Genomic DNA, 18,418 nt, shown 5'->3' with positions numbered 1-18,418 from the left:
TTCTTGGAGGGCTGTAGTTTACAGAGGTGGAAGGTATGTGGGCTTGGGTGCAAGGGATTTGAACATTAGGATGAGAATTTAAATTGAGGTGCTGGTGGACCGGGAGTGGATATAGGTAAGCAAGATGTGACAAAACGGCCAACAGCCCAAAAAGCTAGGCCAGATACAGAATTGGACAATCTAAATTAAATAGCATTGTGCTGCCCTAGGAATCCAGTCTTTTAATCATGAGCAAAAAAAGAAAAGGCTGAGTTGCTGCAAGTGAAATTACTAGGAGTTTTAAAATCTTTAAAATGTTCGAATATATATTTGTATTGTTGCAAAGTGATCTGCACAGTGAGGAAAGCAATGCTGGAAAAGGGTATGGGTTGGAGATGGACTTTAACACAGAATTTATGACCTGTAATTCCAGTGAACACGGTAGCTACTGGGAGCACAAAATTTACTCTGTGGTGTGTACACAGCGATAACCTTAATACTTATTTGCAAAAGAGGGCTCGGTTATACCAATACAACACAGGATCCGACACTTCATATCAAATGACACAAGACCAAAATAGATTGCAGTCACTGATACAAAATTTGTCGCCTTGAAATGATAGTTAACATTTTTCATGACTACGTTGGGAAATAGCATTTTTGCTTACATTATAGTTTCTCTGGTTGCAATGTCCCCTTTATTTTCTTTGAAACAAAGACTGATTTGTAGATCCAGTGCACCATGGTCCACTTATCCCCGACTATTGAATCAATCATTGTTGCCGATGTTTTCACTTCTCATCTTTTAATTCAAAAGAACCCCAGTTTTCTATCATTATAAATTCACTTCAAAGATTACAACTGCACTTCAATTTTCCTCCCTTGCAGGCGACTTGTTGACAAACTGGGACAATTTGAACCACTGCCTGTGATTATGTGATTGTCCAATGGTATTCAGTGATCATGGCGCAATTTAACAGGAAAGGTTTGAAGTGTCCTATATGGCGTGACTTCCCGAAGGCCAAGCTGGCGAGACTACGGCTTGTACTTAACGGCACTTGGTGCCGAAAATGATCCCCACGAGCTTCACGGTGGAACTGGCATTTGCCAGAACCGCGCCCGGCACCTCCCTACCAACAAGGGGGAGCTGCTCATAAACACTTCCTCCGAACTCAATCCCAGGCAGCACATGACCATGGCACCACGCTTCGAGGATGCCGACCTAGCCAGGCTGCTGGACACGGCACCTTATTCCCCTGAAGGGGTCGGAGTGCCAGTTTAGGGCCACCAGTGCCGCCGGGAGGCAATGGCGGCAACCGTTTGTGACCAGGAATACCACTGTCCAATGTCGGAAGACCAACAACTTCCACTGGGACGGAAGGGTAAGCTAACACCGGCCCCTGGCAGATCCACTCATTGCGATGCGTGGTCAGAAACCATAATCGGTGAATACTCCGAGTCGACCACCCCCGTCAGCATCGTCCTGTCTAACACAAATAAATCAATCCAGAGGACACCCGCTGCACATCGGAGAATTATGAAAACTCCATCGCCTTTGGCCTCCCAACAACAACCGCCCACCCCCCCCCAGCCCACCCTCGGATGTCCACCGTAAACGATCCCTTTCCAACCGCACTACACCCTCATCAGCAAACCCCCACCCGCCAAACAAAAGAACAGCCCCATGCCCCCCCAGGCATGCCCTGTGGTAACCCTCCATTTCATTCCCATTAACTAGCCTGCCCAGCTAGTGTGGTGGTCCCCGCGCAAGGCTTCCAACTTCCTTACCTCCCCGAGTTCCCCTATCCCCCAACCATACATCCCTAAAGAGTAACAAAAGGTGCACTCCCCATCGTTGTGTCCCCATGAAAAAACGTGCCCCCCAAAAAATCCACCATCCAAAAACTTTGATGAACACACACACTCAAGGTCATTCATTTTCAAACATTTAAGGAGTCTGAAGGTGGCCGTTGTGTTTCTTCAGGAGGCGCTGGGGGACCAGACGAGGTTGAGAAATAGCTGGGTGGGGCCGGTGTTTCACTTGGGGTTGGATATGAATACGAGAGGGGTGGCGATGATGATCAACAAGAAGCCTGTGAGGTCGACAGTATTGTAGGAGGTTGAGGGGAGGTCTAATAGAAACTTACAAGACAATGAATGGCTTAGATAGGGTGGACGTAGGGAAGTTGTTTCCATTAGCAGGGGGACTAGGACCCGGGGGCACAGCCTTAGAATAAAAGGGAGTCACTTTAGAACAGAGATGAGGAGAAATTTCTTCAGCCAGAGAGTGGGTCTGTGGAATTCATTGCCACAGAGGGTAGTGGAGGGGTGGAGGCCGGGACGTTGAGTGTCTTTAAGACAGAAGTTGATAAATTCTTGATTTCTCGAGGAATTAAGGGCTATGGAGAGAGAGCGGGTAAATGGAGTTGAAATCAGCCATGATTGAATGGTGGAGTGGACTCGATGGGCCGAATGGCCTTACTTCCGCTCCTATGTCTTACGGTCTTATGGTCTATTGTATTCGATCCGGGGGTAGGTTTGTGATTCTGGGTTGGATCGGTCGTGCCCTAGGTCCCTGAGGATTTTGGCTATCGCAAAAAAGTTATTGGAGTTTATAGGGCATTTGGGGGGCAGGGACCCATGGCTGAGGGGCCACGGGTGAAGGAGTGTTCATATTTCTCGCATGTGCACCGGGATCAAATTTTTTTGTTTTGGACAAGCACTGTTGGCGGGGTGGTAGGATTGGCATATTTGGCGATTGTGCTCTCTGACCATGCGCCACATTGGGTGCATTTGTGAGTGGTGGAGGGGGAGGCTCAGCGGCCGCAGTGGAAGTTGGATGTGGGGTAGGCCGGAGATATTCAGTGGCACCTGAGGAAGTGTTGCTGAAGGAGAGGCAGATGCTTCAGATGTAGTTTGGGATGGTGTCCACAGGAAAGGCAGTGGGGAATTGTGTAGAGCCAGAGCAGCAGTATATGAGGTTGGGGAGACAGCGAGCAGCATGCTTGTGCAACAGCTGAGGGAGCAGGCTGTGGTTTGAAATGGTATCGCAGCCGGAGGGGGTGAACAGGGTTTTTATTGACTTTTTAAAATAAATTTAGAGTATCCAATTTTGTTTTCCAATTAAGGGGCAATTTAGCATGGCCAATCCACCTAACCTGCACAACTTTAGGCTGTGGGGTGAAACCCATGCAGACATGGGGAGAATGTGCAAACTCCACACGGACAATGACCCAAAGCTGGGATCGAACCCGGATCCTCAGCGCCGTAGACAGCAGTGCTAAGCACTGCGCCACCATGTCGCCATTTTATTGGCTTTTTATCGGAGAATGTATAACTCCAGTGGAGGATGAAGGGCTGAGGCAGTTTTTAGATGGGTGGGAGTTCCCGAGGTTTGAGGAGATGAAGTTGCAAGGACTGGGGGCCCCGATTGGGCCAAGGGAGGTGATGGATTGCGTGGGCTCGATGCAGGTGGGGAAGGACCTGGGGCTGGATGGGTTCCCAATCGTGTTTTATAAGAAGCTTGGGTTGGAGCCCCTGTTGTTGAGATGTACAATGAGTCAATGGTGAGAGGGGAACTCACCCCCCATGCTGTCGCAGGCGTCAATATCACTCATTTTAAAGGACAAGGACATGGAGCAGTGTGGATCGTACTGCCCGATCTCGCTGTTGAATGTAGATGCAAAGTTGTTGGCGAAGGCGCTGGCGACACAGATAGAGGATTGCGTGCCGAGGGTGATCGGTGAGGACTAGGCGGGATTTGTGAAGGGGCAGCAGTTGTTGGTGAATCTATTTGCCTCCTTTTGCACTATAAATTCTATGATTCTATGATGAATGTACAGAAGTTGCTTAATGTTATTATGATGCATTTGAAGGGCCAAGAAGTAGAAGTGGTGATAGCAATGGACGCGCAAGAGGCGTTTGATCGGGTCAAATGGGATTATCTGTTTGAGATGTTGGGCTGGTTCGAGCAGGGGTTTGTGGATTGGACTGCTGTATAAGGTAGTTAAGGTGAGCGTTTGGACGAACACTGTCAACTTGGATTATTTTGGGTTACACCGGGGGGGGGGGGGGGGGCTGGCGGTTTTTGTTTGTATTGCAGAACCTCCCGAGTTTTGTTCCTACGCCCTTTTTCAGGTATGTTAATGGGATGATTTTGAGGTTTATGTGGGTGGGGGAGGCTCCACGGGTTGGGAGAGTGTTCTTGGAGAGGGATTGACAGTGGAGAGGCTGGTTGGGAGCAGATGAAGGCACCCTCACGTGAGAAGACCAGTTTGAGGACACTGTTGTTGGTGCAGCCTCTGTTCTCGCCAGTTAGATACTCCACAAGTCCAGTGGTGGTATCAACACTGAGGGTTTGGAACCAGTGTCAGTAGTACTTTGGATTGGAAGGCATGTCCCTGTGGGTGCCAATTTGTGACAATCATAGGTTTGCGCCAGCGGGGTTGGATGCGAGATTCCGGCGGTGGAGGCAGGTGGGGAAAAAATGCTTTCGGGATTTGTTTGTGGGAGAGAACTTTGCAGACTGGAGAAGCTGGAGGGGACGTACCAGATACCAAGGGGGAATAGGTTCAGCTTTCTGCACGTTAGGGGCTCTGATGCTGCAAGATGAGCTTCTATCCGAGGATGGAATTGCGGAGGGCAGGGTTGCGGCCATGTGTGGGGAGCTGATGAAGGGGAAGTGTGCTCCCGTGGAGGAGGTCAGGTGCAAGTGGAAGGAGGAGTTGGGAACAAAGCTCTGTGGAGGGTGAATGCGCCCTCGTCATGTGCTAGACCGGGTCTTATTCAATTTAAGGTGGTGCATAGAGCCCACATGACGGTGTCCAGGATGAGTCAGTTCGTTCCAGGGGTGGAGGCTAGTTGCGGGCGGTGTGCATGTGGTCCGGCGAACCAGGCACATTTGTCTTGGCCGTGTCCGAGGTTAAGGGAGTTTTCAAAGGTATTTTCAGACGTAAAGTCAAAGATTATGGAGGTAGAGGCAACTCAGAATCCAGAGGTAGCTATATTTGGAGTGTTGGAGGATCCTGGAGTTCAAGTGGGGAGAGAGGGCGACGTCTTGGTCTTTGCATCCTGATAGCCCGGAGATGGATTTTGTTGTGTTGGCAGGACTCAGGGGTATGGGAGAGTGATTTGGCAGAGCTCCTGCATTTGGAAAAGATGAACTTTGCCATTTTAGAACAGAGGAAGGGTTCACCTCGAGGTGGAAGCGGCTTATCGACTTCTTTAAGGGGTACTGACTTGTCGGGGGGGGGGGTGGTTGGTTTATTTTTTGTTGAGGGGGGTGAAAAGTTGGAAAAGGGAGGCAGATGCCAGGGTGGCAAAGAGCTGAGTGGGGGGTGCTGGTTGGGGGAGGTGGGGTTTGTTACCAGTTGGCTTTTGCATTTTTGTGATTACATACATATTAAAAATGCCTTCAGTAAAATGCTTTTAAAAAATATTCTGTTTATTAAGCAGTCAACAGTAACTAAGATCTGAAAATCAACTACGTAACATTCCACATATCACACTAACCATTAAACTACAAGGAAACATCACTGTTCCATATTGGTTCCAATACAAAGCTATATCAGCTCATTTTCACACAAAAAAACACACGGTATCACCCCTTTGTCATGTGAGAGTACCTTTAAGAAATGGGTGTTTATAAATGGGTGTGTATATAAATATCTGTAGTAAGAGTACCTTTAAGAAATGGTTGCTTATTACTGCAGTGATGTCAGAGAGTGGGTGGAGCCAGGCTGTCTGTCAGTTTTTTAGTTTCGCTTTTGGCTTTTGCTGCAGGATGGGTTTGGTTTCATTTTAGTTTTGGAGAAGCTGCAATCATAGCAGGATGTGTGTGAATCTGCAAGCTTATGAATGTTAATTTGCTGATTTCAACGTGGTAACTGTTCTCAGTAGTGAAGTCAAGCCTGATGTCTTTCTGTTTTAAAGGTTTTTTAAGTCTTCTAGATGTTAAAAGGACAGCTTGAGCATTACTTAGTGTTGTATTCTTTGGGGGTTGTATTTGAATTAATGGTTGCTAAGGTGTTCACTGTATGTTTTAAAAAGGTTAATTTGAGTTCATAGAATAAACATTGTTTTGCTTTTAAAAAATACTTTTTCATTTCTGCTGTACCACACCTGTAGAGTGGGCCGTGTGCTCCCCATACCACAATCTATTAAAAGTTGTGGGTCAGGTGAACTCCATGATACACTTTGGGGCTCTCTAATCCCTGGCCCATAACAAATTAGGGGCTCGAGGGGGATTAAAGTCTATCTATTGGATTGGTTTAGTGAACTTAAAGACAGTGAGGGGTGAGCATATTGTGGTTTCTTTTCAGGTGTGGTATTTTAGTTTAAGTGGGGAATGTGTTGTGGACAATGGCTCTTTCAGAGGCTCAGAAGTTTTTGGGGGTGGAGACGGTCACACGCAGTACCTTATGGACAGAGACTAAAAGCAGACTTTTAGATTTGGCAAAAACATTGCAGTTAACATTACCTGACAAAATGCGAAACGATGAGGTAATTATGGCAGTGGCTAAGCATTTAAAGTTGCCGGAGACACAGTTTGACTCACTGGAAATGGCAAATATTCAGTTACAAATTAAACAAATGGAACAGGAGAAAGAATTAAAGCAGCTTGAATACGAAAGAAAGGAAAAAGAAATAGAGAGATAGGAAAAAGAAAGAGAGAGAGCGGAAAACGAAAGAGAAAGAGATAGAGTGGAAAGAGAAAGAGAGAGAGAGAGAGGAAAAAGAAAAGGAGAGAGAAGAAAGGAGGAAAGAAAGAATAGCCCTAGCAGAACAAAAAGAAAGAGAAAGGGAGATACAGATCACGGAAAAAGACAAAGAGAGAGAGTTTGAACTTCAGAAAAAGGCCATGAAACACGAGTCAGTTAAAATTGGCAGACGTAAAGGGAAACGTACAGTTGGATGATAGTGATGAGGATAGTGAGAAAAGGCGTCAAAGTCGAAGGCTTGGTGGGGATCTATTTAAATATGTCCAAGCTTTGCCAAGGTTTGACGAGAAGGAGGTAGAAGCCTTTTTCTTTTCATTTGAGAAGGTAGCTAAACAAATGAAATGGCCACAGGACATGTGAGTATTACTGATTCAAACAAAGCTGGTAGGTAGGGCTAGTGAATTGTTTGCATCACTACTGGAGGAGGTATGACAAGGTGAAAAATTCCATCTTCGGTGCATATGAACTAGTGCCTGAAGCCTCCAGATAAAGGTTTAGAAATTTAAGGAAAGAATTTGGTCAAACATACATGGAGTTTTTAAGACTCAAACAGAGTAATTTTGATAGGTGGATAAGGGCTTTGAAAATAGACGAAATGTATGAAGCTCTCAGAGAAATTATACTTTTGGAGGAGTTTAAAAATTCAATTCCTGATGTCGTGAGAAATCACGTGGAAGAGCAGAGGGCTAAAACTGGGAGATTAGCAGCAGAAATGGCAGATGATTATGAATTAGTTCATAAATCAAAGCTTGGTTTCCGACATCAGTTTCAGCCTGTGAGGGATAGAAACTGGGGACATGAGAAATACTCAAGTGGTAAAGGGAAAGGTGATCCGATGGGAGATAATAAGGGGAGTGTACCTCAAACTAAAAAAGAAATCCAGGAAGTTGGAAGAGACATGAAAAGTTTCAAATGTTTTCACTGTAATAAACTAGGCCATGTAAAGTCACTCTTGGTGGTTGAAAAAAAGCACTGGGAAAGCTGATGTTGTAAAACAGGATAAGACAGTGGGGTTTGTTAAAGTGGTAAAGGAAAGCCCAAGTGAAGCGAAGTAGGTGCAAACGATTGTACCGCCTGATTAAGAGGTGATTGATAAGAAGGTGTCAGATGTCTTTAAAGAATTTACTTGTGTGGGTAAAATTTACTCATGTGTATCTGGAGTAGTAGGTAATGAAGTCACAATTTTAAGAAATACGGGAACTATTCAATCTTTAATGATAAGAGATGAGGCGTTATGTAGTTTGGGAAGAATATTGCCTAGAAAATGTGGTAATATGTGGAATTCAGGGTGAGAGGAGTAGTGTTCCATTATATAAGGTAAGGTTGGAAAGTCCAGTGAAGAGTGGTGAAGTGGTAGTAGGACAAATAAAGAAACTATCTTGTCCAGGAATACAGTTTAGCTTGGGTAATGATATAGCTGGATTGCATGTGGGAGTGATGCCGATGGTGGTTGATAAGCCAGTGGAAAATCAGACAACTGAAGTGTTGAAGGACGAATATCCTGGGATTTTTCCGGATTGTGTAGTAACAAGGTCGCAAAGTCACAGGTTAAGACAAGAGGAGAAATCAGAGTGAAGATGAAGTTGAAGTGCAATTGTCAGAAACAATTTTTGATCAGATGGTTGAAAAGGAACAAGAACAGGTGGAGGATGAGGTGGATATTTTTAGTTCAGGAAAATTGGCGGAGTTACAACATAAAGATGTAGAAATAAAACGGATGTATCAGAAAGCATACACGGAAGAGGAATCTGAGTGTATACCAGGTGTTATTACCGTAAAAGTGATGTCTTGATGCGAAAATGGAGACCTTTACATATGCAGGTGGATGAAAAGTGGGCCGAAGTTCATCAAGTAGTATTGCCGGTAAGGTATAGAAAGGAGGTGTTGCGAGTTGCATGAGGTACCAGTGGGAGGTCATTTGGGAATAAGGAAAACTCAAGGTAAAATACAAAAACATTTTTGTTGGCCTGGACTACATAAAGATGTAGTTAAATTTTGTCAATCATGTCACTCATGTCAAGTGATCGGGGAACCTCAAGCAGTGATAAAACCAGCGCCCTTAATACCCATTCCAGCATTTGAGGAACCTTTTATAAGGGTCCTAATTGATTGCGTACCGCTTCCCAATACGAAAAGTGGGAATCAATATCTTTTGACGATAATGGACGTGTCTACTATGTTTCCAGAGGCCATTCCAGTACGTAATATTACAGCTAAAAAGATTGTGGAGGAGTTACTTAAATTCTTTACTAGATCTGGACTACCCACAGAAATACAAACTGATCAAGGATCAAATTTTACCTCCAGGTTATTCAAAGAAGTTATGGATAGCTGAGGAATAAAACAATTTAAATCAACTGCACACCATCCAGAATCGCAGGGAGCGTTAGAAAGGTGGCATCGGACATTAAAGACAATGTTGAGGGCTAATTGTCAAGATTATCCAGAGGATTGGGATAAAGGAATTCCATTCGTACTGTTTGCAATTAGGGGTGCATCGAATGAGTCAACCAAAATGAGTCCTTTTGAACTAATTTTTGATCATGAGGTAAGAGGACCACTTAAATTGATTAAGGAAAAATTGGTGAGTGATAAATCAGAACTTACATTATTGGATTACGTGTCAAATTTTAGGGAAATGATTAAATAGAGCAGGTGAATTGGCGAGACAACATTTGAAAATTGCACAAAATGTGATGAAACGGGTTGCGGACAAGAAATCCAAAGTTCGTAGTTTTGCCAGTGGAGATAAAGTTTTAGTGTTGTTACCAGTGGCAGGTAAGCCTTTAAAAGGTAGGTTTTGTGGACCTTATTAGATTGAAAGGAAATTAAGTGAGGTGAATTGTGTGGTAAAAACACCAGATAGAAGGAAGACTCACTGAGTGTGTCATGTGAATATGCTTAAAAGGTACTTTGAAAGGGAAGAAAAGAAAAAGGAGGTTTTAATTATTCTAACTCAAAGTGACAAACCAAATCCAAATGACTGTGAATTTGACATAACTCAAATTAAATTGGAAAATGAGGATGTTCTTAAAAATTGGGATAAATTGTTAAGTTACCTTCCAGAGGAAAAATGAACTGACCTGAAAGAGTTATTGATATCACGTGGGCAAGTTTGTAGAGATAAATTGGGAAATACTAAAATGGCTATACATGATGTAGATGTGGGAAATGCTGTTCCAATCAAACAACATCCATACAGACTTAACTCTTTAAAATTGGCACAGGTTAAGAGATTGGGAGTATGCTTAAAAATGGCATAATTGAAGTGGGTTGCAGCCAATGGAGCTCACCCATAGTGATGGTACCTAAACCAGACGGTACCCAACGGTTGTGTGTGGACTATAGAAAGGTTAATGCACTTACAAGAACGGACTCTTATCTTATCCCACATTTGGAGGATTGCATTGAGAAAGTGGGTCAATCAGCTTTTTTTCCCAAACTGGATTTACTTAAAGATTACTGGCAGGTACCTTTATCCGAAAGGGCGAAGGAGATTTCATCTTCTGTGACTCCAGATGGTATATACCAATTCAAAGTTATGCCATTTGGCATGAAAAACGCCCCAGCCACATTACTACGGTTAACTAACACAGTCGTTTCAGGGTTACCCAATTGTGCGGTATACATCGATGATCTGGTAATTTTCAGCCAGACATGGACATTTGAAACATCTGACGGAGTTATTCGATCGACTTCAGGAGGTGATTTTGGTGATAAACCTAGCCAAAAGTGAATTTGGAAAAGCCCAAGTCACTTTCCTTGACAATACAATCGGACAGGGTCGAATGGTCCCACGGGATGTGAAAACAAAAGTTATTGGGGAGTTTCCGATACCCTCGACACGACGGGAAATAATGCATTTCTTGGTATGAGTGGATTTTACTGGAAATTTGTACCAACTTTTAGCAGTGTGGTCGCTCCACTGACGGACTTGCTCAAAAAGCGTAACAAATTCCATTGGACAGCGGAGTGTCAACAGTCATTTGACGGCCTGAAGGCGGTGTTAACCACTGCTCCTGTGTTTGCCATCCCAAATTATACCAAACCATTCAAAGTGGCTTTTGATGCGAGTGATGTGGGCGTAGGTGCGGTGCTTCTACACGATGACGGCAAAGGGCTAGAGCGGCCTACTGGCTATATTTCAAAGAAATTGAATTCTCACCAGATAAAGTATTCAACGATTGAGAAGGAGACTTTGAGTCTGGTGCTGGCTTTGCAACATTTTCACATTTATGTGACCAGCAATCCGTCTGACACCGTTATACATACAGATCATAATCCGTTGGCGATTCCGGAATAACAATGCAAGGCTGTTTCGCTGGAGTTTATTGTCACAGCCATTTCATTTAAAAATAGTACATGTGGCAGGACGAGAAAATGTGATAGCCGATGCTTTGTCACGAATGAACAGGATTCCAGTTGGAGGAGGAAAAAAAAAAATGGGTTATATACCTGTTTGTTTGTGTTGTTTTTTGAAACGATAAAGTATATTTACTGTGTGAATTTCTTAAAGAATGGTAAAAGGGTGAAAAATGAAACCATCTTGAAGTTGATGGTTTATTTTTCTTTCTTGGGGGGAGGCGTCATGTGAGAGTACCTTTAAGGACTGGGTGTTTATTACTGCAGTCATGACAGAGAGTGGGTGGAGCTGGGCTGTCTGTCAGCTTTTTAGTTTCGCTTTCGGCTTTTGCTGCAGGATGGGTATGGTTTCATTTTAGTTTTGGAGAAGCTGCAATCATAGCAGGATGTGTGTGAATCTGCAAGCTTATGAATGTTAATTTGCTGATTTCAACGTGGTAACTGTTCTCAGTAGTGAAGTCAAGCCTGATGTCTTTCTGTTTTAAAGGTTTTTTAAGTCTTATAGATGTTAAAAGGACAGCTTGAGCATTACTTAGTGTTGTATTCTTTGGGGGTTGTATTTGAATTAATGGTTGCTAAGGTGTTCACTGTATGTTTTAAAAAGGTTAATTTGAGTTCATAGAATAAACATTGTTTTGCTTTTAAAAAATACTTTTTCATTTCTGCTGTACCACACCTGTAGAGTGGGCAGTGTGCTCCCCATACCACAATCAATTAAAAGTTGTGGGTCAGGTGAACTCCATGATACACTTTGGGATTCTCTAATCCCTGGCCCATAACACCTTGCAGGTTCCTCAACAGATATGGAGGATAAGCCTGAGAATGCATTATCATGTCCAGACCATTGTCGTAGAAATGATCTGTCCATCAATGCGTTACTTGGTCCATTTCTCAGTGCCATTCTCCATCCAGAAGCCGCAGCTGTGTAGGCCCACCCACACAGCACAATCCCACTGGAGGCAAATACTGACATCCACATATTTGACTGACGCTCAAGGTGCAGTTGAACATCTTTGACTTTCAGCATGTTTAACCCGCGGTGACGTGCCAGTTACATGCAGCACTCACCACACCAGCAACAAAAGCAACAGCAATCTGCGAAAGCATTTCTTCAACAGCATTGTCAGGTGGCCCATTTGGAACAATGTCGCGCACCAGGTCCAACGCGTCTTCTTACTTTAAACTGGATTGCCTTCTGGACTCATCCATTCCCCTGAGCCCAGTGTTTCAGGACCCAGATAGTTTAGAAAAAATTGTCTTTCTTTCCGGCTACAGAAAAATGAGGAAACAGCAATAGCAGCCTCCAGGAATCAGCAGTCCCCAGGAATCTGCAGCCACCAACAGGAGCAAGTAGCAAACACAACCTGCAGCTATGAAGTGCTCTCAAAGTAAGAAGGCCAATTCCTTATTAGCAATAACCTTCAGATGTGCAGCCAGTGGCTGCTCACAGCCAAAGGAAGTTAAAGTAATCCTCAGCATATAACCACAAACAGTCCTCTGTCCTGGAAGTGTTTGATAGGACAGACAGACAAGACAGCTCTAGTTGCCCCAGATTTGGATATGCACAATTTTGGAGGATGGCCTGTAGGCCCTGTAGATGCTTCACACTGTCCCCCCCCTCCCCTCCAAGGAATGACCCCCTAACTATGGCGCTAAGCCCAGTTCTCCCCCCCCCTCCCCACCCTGAGCACTGAGGCATCAATTCCATGGGCTGCTTGCCAGGGACTGGAAATAGCTGCTCACCTGCTCAGCAGCTATTGCGCTAGCTTCCCACTTTTAACTAGGAGTACTAAATGGTGCCCGCACAGCCTATCACTGGGGAGCCGGTTAGTTCCCGGAGGCCATTAGATTAGGCTTCCATCTCGTTAATGAAATAGAGATCGCTCTTAATCGGTCTTAATTGTGTGTTACCACGTCTAGGTGGGGTCCAGGACCTGCCAACGAGATCGTGACGGTTAGATCGAGAACAGATTTGTGCCCTGCGCGGATCCGGATTTCGGCCTCTCCCGTGATTTAACTCGCGCACCTGGAACTCCTCCGGGCACAATGCGGCTGTTGAATCACGTCCCCCCAACCTTTAATTTCAACCTTTAAAAGGGCTTCCAATAGGCACCCGCATAGCACCCACAAAATAATCTTAAACCGACTGAGTCAATTTTTAAAAAGTCACTGGGATTGGAGGCCAAGACTTTGCAAATACGTCAAGCATTGAATCAGTTGAGTGATCATACCAAACAAATTCACTGAGAGACTGAAGAGAATTTCCATGCCCGTCACAGTTATCAAGTGGTTGCAATGTGGACCTACCTGGAAATCCTGATCATCAATTGCAAACCTCTCTCTCAAATTTCGGAAGACCATAGGGCAGTACTCCTTGAACTTAAAGTGACTTGGCATATTCTCCCTGGTAAATAAATTAAATCTTTTAGATATTGTTTGTACAAATAAATAAGCTCATGCCAACCAGTTATGGAGTGAACAAAATTGTTTATTAATACAATATAAAAGAAAATTATGCAATTGATTTTGACAGTACGCACAAGAGTCAAGGCCAAGTGCAGATGAAACAGATTAAGATAGTGTGGGGTTGGGTAGAATTAGTCTTAATTTTGCCTACAATATATACATATGTGCTATACTTTTAATATAATGCTTTACTTATCATTCATCGGGTCTGGCTTTAAGGATGTGTCAGCGGATGGTGGTGGTGGGGTGGGGAAGAGAAGAGAGAGGGGAAGAGAGAGAGAGAACGGAACACCTTGGAAGTTTTCAGCTGGACAAAGAGAGCCAGTATGAATTTGTAAAGTGTTGGCCATATTGACAGATCCGATTGAATTTTGAAGAGGTAGCTAAAGTAATGACCAGGGGATTGTCTATGGATGTTATTTATATGGACTTCCAGAATGTACTTAATAAATTCTCTAATAGGAGGCTGATAGCTAAAATTGAAGACCATGGAATTGAAGGCAAATTGGTGAACTGCATGGGAAATTGATTGAGCAGCAGGCAGCAAGGGATAGGGATAATCAGCAGGTACTCTTATTGGCAGAATGTGAATAGTGATGCCCCCACAAGGTGTCTGTGTGGCAGCCTCAACTACTCACCATATTTTGTAATGACTTAGATGATGGGACAGAAAGCTACATATCCACATTTGCTGATGACACAGAGACGGTACTGTAAATGGAAGTGTAACATTACAAAGAAATGTTGATAAATTAAGTGATGGGGGTCCCTGATGGGGAGGGTCTCTGATGGAGGGGGGTCTCTGATGGGGTGGTTGGTCCACCTCCATGTCCTGTGGGTGGGGTGCCCTATAATTCCTGTGGTGGTGAGGTGGATGTCCCTACTTATCGTCGTCGTTGGTGGTGGTGGTGGTGGTGGTGGTGGTGGTGGGGGGGGGGGGGGGGGGGCACTCGATATCGGGCCACCCGCTCAAAATAGCAGCCCGGTACTGGGATTCCAATGGAATCCCGTGAGCTCCTTGCCATGCATAAACTTATATGGCAAGGGAGAGGGAATTGCTCCTGGGTGCCGCTCCTAGCATCAGCCCAGACCAGGAGCAATTCCATTCCGGTGGGAGAAATTAGTCTCCTGAACGGAGAATCCTGTCCATAGTTTAGCTGCACATTTGGAGCTTACATGGTGCAGGGAATTAACTGCACACCCTTCTGTCTTTTAACATGACAATATTCACAATGAATATTCATAGGTTGAAGGCAGAAATTTGTATCTGTTCAGGAAGTACGGTCAAGTTGAAGGTGACTATTTGCATCTGTTATGTAGGCCTTTGATATTAAGTTCTTGTAATGGTCTCTAAGCAACATATCAACAGTACTTTTACCCCAGCTTAGCTTTAGTCTTGTTCTGGTAGCTATATCCAAGGTTCCTTTTGTTGCCTAATTCTATTAATTTCAGGTTGGTCTCTCGTCCTCCACCTGCTGTATACCTCAGCTCCTCCAAATCTCTGTTGCTTGTATCTTATCCTGCACCTACTGATCTATTCTCCCTGATCTTTCTAAACTACATGGACACCTGACCCCTCAAAGCTTTAAATTTAAAATGCTCATCTGGAGAATAATAATCTAATTTCCCCCACCCTCCCAAACCCCCAGTCTTACAGCCCTCCAATTCTACAGAGAATCTAGTCTTTTGCCGATGATTAATCTGCTTTTGAGGGGTGTTAGTTTTGTGGGAATGAAAGAGAAAAGAGGTAGACAGCGGACTTCAAATTACCAAGATTCATCAATACTGGGCGGATTCTCCTGCCCCCCAGGCATGTATTTCTCAATGGTGGGAGGTGGCACGCCATTCACTGTCAATGGGAATTCCCATTGAAGCCACCCCACACCACCGGGAATCATGGCAGGGATGCGCTGCCAGTTAGACCAGAGAATCCCGCCAAAGTAACCAGCCAGAGAATTCTGGCCACTGGTCTGAAAAACCTATCAGCAGTCCATGATCTTGCATAACAAACAATCCAGAGCTATATAATGGGTGAAGCTTTACACAAAATTAAGAAAAACTTTCGGGAAAAAAAACAGGAATGTGTGAATCTGGGAATTAAAAGTCTAAATCCAAGCAAAAAAAAAAAGTATGGCAACAGAGAAACCTTTTAGTCAGGAATTCACAAACAAAATCATCCAAACGCAACCCACAAATCATATGGATTGTTAAAAAAATGCAAGCAAATGAAGTTCATTCCCCCAAGCAATGTTGTTACATCTCTGATTGTAAGTTTAAGCTCTTAGAAATGCATGGTAAGTCAGCACTAAGTAAGAGTTGACTCATTTCCTCCTCTGTGAGGGAGAACTGTCCCACATCATTTTATATGTGGAAGCACTACCAGGCAATGCTATAGCAATAATCTAAACTACAGCACATTCCATTGCACTTAATACAAAACATGCTTTCCAACTTAATTAAAAGTTATTTAAAAGCAATGCAAGGCAATAAACTTACTTATTGAAAAGGTGGTTATCCACTTTTATCTTGCTGTAGGCTTTGAAATCATCCGGCATCAACATAACTGGAATTTGGACATGACTTAATTCATTGATCTGCAAAAAAAAAAAAGACAATTCTTTTTAGAAATATACCAATCACGTTACAATTAAGATTTTCAATCTTTTACATTCGGAGAAAATGTGATTTTTTTTTTTTTGCGCCAGAGCAAATTTCAACAGACTGCATGCAATATGACAACAAAAATCAAAATCTTTGTACAGAGGACCTGTACCTTTGAATCCAACATTACTGATAGGAAAACAGACCCCAAGTGTTTGTGAGCACAAGGAAAAACAAGAAATACCAAGCATAAAATCATTCTTCCTGCACATTACTTCCATCATGACACTGAATTACATTTTGATTGACTTCATTGTTTTTGCCTTTATTCCTTTGGTAGATTATTTCAAGCATCCATCATTCTGTGATCAAATAGTTGAAATCCAAATTTGCATGTTCAGTTTATTTCTACTTTCCATTTATGCTTCGACTTCTATTCCTGACAATAGATCGAAATATTGTGCTTACAGAATCTTATAGAAATACTGTCATAGCGCAGAAGGACTGACTGGTATGCAAATTTCCTGAATCTTTCTCCCATCTCCCCTAACCATGAGCCCAATATTGAAAAATAAACAATTTCTTAGATTATCAGTAATTTTCTCTCTTCTGGATCACTCCCACTCCTACTTCCCATCTCAATTCCTTTACTCCATGCAGCTCCATCTCTACCTCTTCCGCAGATACACAGTTCAGATTGTCCAAGCAGACTGTTATTTCAATTGCTCCTGCCACACTCCTTCCCCTGAAACTAATGTTTTCCCCTTGTTAAATTATACACAATTACATTGAATATATACCGTACAGGACGGCACGGTGGTGCAGTAGTTAGCACTGCTGCCTCACATTGCCGAGGTCATTGTCTGTGTGGCGCTTGCACATTCTCTCAGTGTCTGCGTGGGTCTCATCCCCACAACTCAAAAAGATGTGCCGGGTAGGTGGTTCGGCCACACTAAATTGCCCCTTAATTGGAAAAGATATAATAATAAACAGCACAGAATAAGGCCATTCAGTCCAACTAGTCTGTGCTGTTGTTTGTACAAGAGCCCATCTAACTACTTCATTGCAGCCATTCAGCATATCTTGCCATTCCCTTATCTCTCATGTACTCATCTAGTTCCCTTTTGCAGATATTTGCCTCAATCACTTTCTGTGGTAGAAGGTTCCACATCCTAAACAATCACTGAATAAAGAAACTTCATCGTATTTTCTTTTCGGACCTACTTACAACCATCTTGTATTGTTGGCCCTTAGGAAATATTCTCTTCACATTTACCCTGTTCATGATTTTAAAAGCTTTCATCACGTTTCCTCTGAAGCCTTCTCTTTTAAAAGAAACAAGCCGTTAAATTTTGCTCTATCCCAACAGCTGTAATCTCTCAGTTCTAGCAAATCTTTTTTTTGCACTTTCTCCAGTGCTTACAGACCTTTCTTATTGCATGGAGACCAGAACTGTGCACATTAGTGCGGCTTTGTCAAAGTCCCATAAGGTTTAACATAACCTCACTACTTTCAAATTCTGCCTTTTTTAAATCCAAATATCCACTGGTTTTCTTATATCTGTCCTGTTCGTTATACCCTGAAAAAATGTTAATAAGTTTGTTAAACACAATTTAACTTTCATAAAAGGATGTTGACTTTGCCTAATTAAGGTTTTCTAAGTCATGTTACCACTTCCTTAATAATGATTCCAGCATTTCTTTTGATGACTGACATTGGACTAACTGGCGGGTAATTCCCAGCTTTCTCTCTCTCCTTGAATAACAGTGTTATATGTGCTCCATTGGGTTATTCCAGAACTTAGGGAACATTGGAAGATTACACCCACCCTCTTTTAATATCCTAAGATTCGTCAGCTAATAGGCTCACTACTTTTTCCAGTATTTTTTCTTATCTCAAATTAACTGGATTTTTTATTTGCTCAGGAGATGTGGGCATTGCTGACTGGGCTAGCATTTATTGCCCATTCCTAACTGCCTCCATTTCAAAGTCAACCACATGTAAACCAGACGAGATAAGGACAGCAGATTTCCTTCCCTAAAGGACATTAGTGAACCAAGTGGGGTTTTATGACAATCGATAATGGTTTCATTGCCATGAGGGTGGTGGGATTTGAACCCAGGTCCCCATATCTTGTCCTGTGTCTCTGGATACCACTACGCTACTGCAACTGGACTAAAGTCCCTCACTCTCAACAGACATTTGGTTCTGCACTATTTCTTGTACATTTTTGTGTCTTCCATGGTGAAGCCAGATACAAAATATTTGTTCAACATGTCTTCCATTTCCTT

The 18,418-nt window shown here is 43.3% G+C and overlaps 1 protein-coding gene across 1 annotated transcript in view; it reads right to left on the bottom strand.

Moving 5' to 3' along the window:
* The window catches only part of LOC140424901 (phosphatidylinositol 5-phosphate 4-kinase type-2 alpha), a 327,324-nt gene that overhangs the window by 150,382 nt on the left and 158,524 nt on the right, over window positions 1-18,418 (bottom strand). Inside the window, exons 2-3 of the mRNA XM_072508501.1 lie at window positions 16,023-16,120; window positions 13,368-13,464 (exon numbers count right to left, since the gene is read on the bottom strand). Of these exons, the coding sequence (XP_072364602.1) occupies window positions 13,368-13,464; window positions 16,023-16,120 (195 nt within the window). The remainder of the gene's footprint in view (window positions 1-13,367; window positions 13,465-16,022; window positions 16,121-18,418) is intronic.

Source organism: Scyliorhinus torazame, chromosome 6, assembly GCF_047496885.1.
Source record: "Scyliorhinus torazame isolate Kashiwa2021f chromosome 6, sScyTor2.1, whole genome shotgun sequence".
Taxonomy (NCBI): domain Eukaryota; kingdom Metazoa; phylum Chordata; class Chondrichthyes; order Carcharhiniformes; family Scyliorhinidae; genus Scyliorhinus; species Scyliorhinus torazame.
The sequence above is the reverse complement of the archived record's forward strand: the minus strand, read 5'-3'. Positions and strand labels throughout refer to the sequence as shown.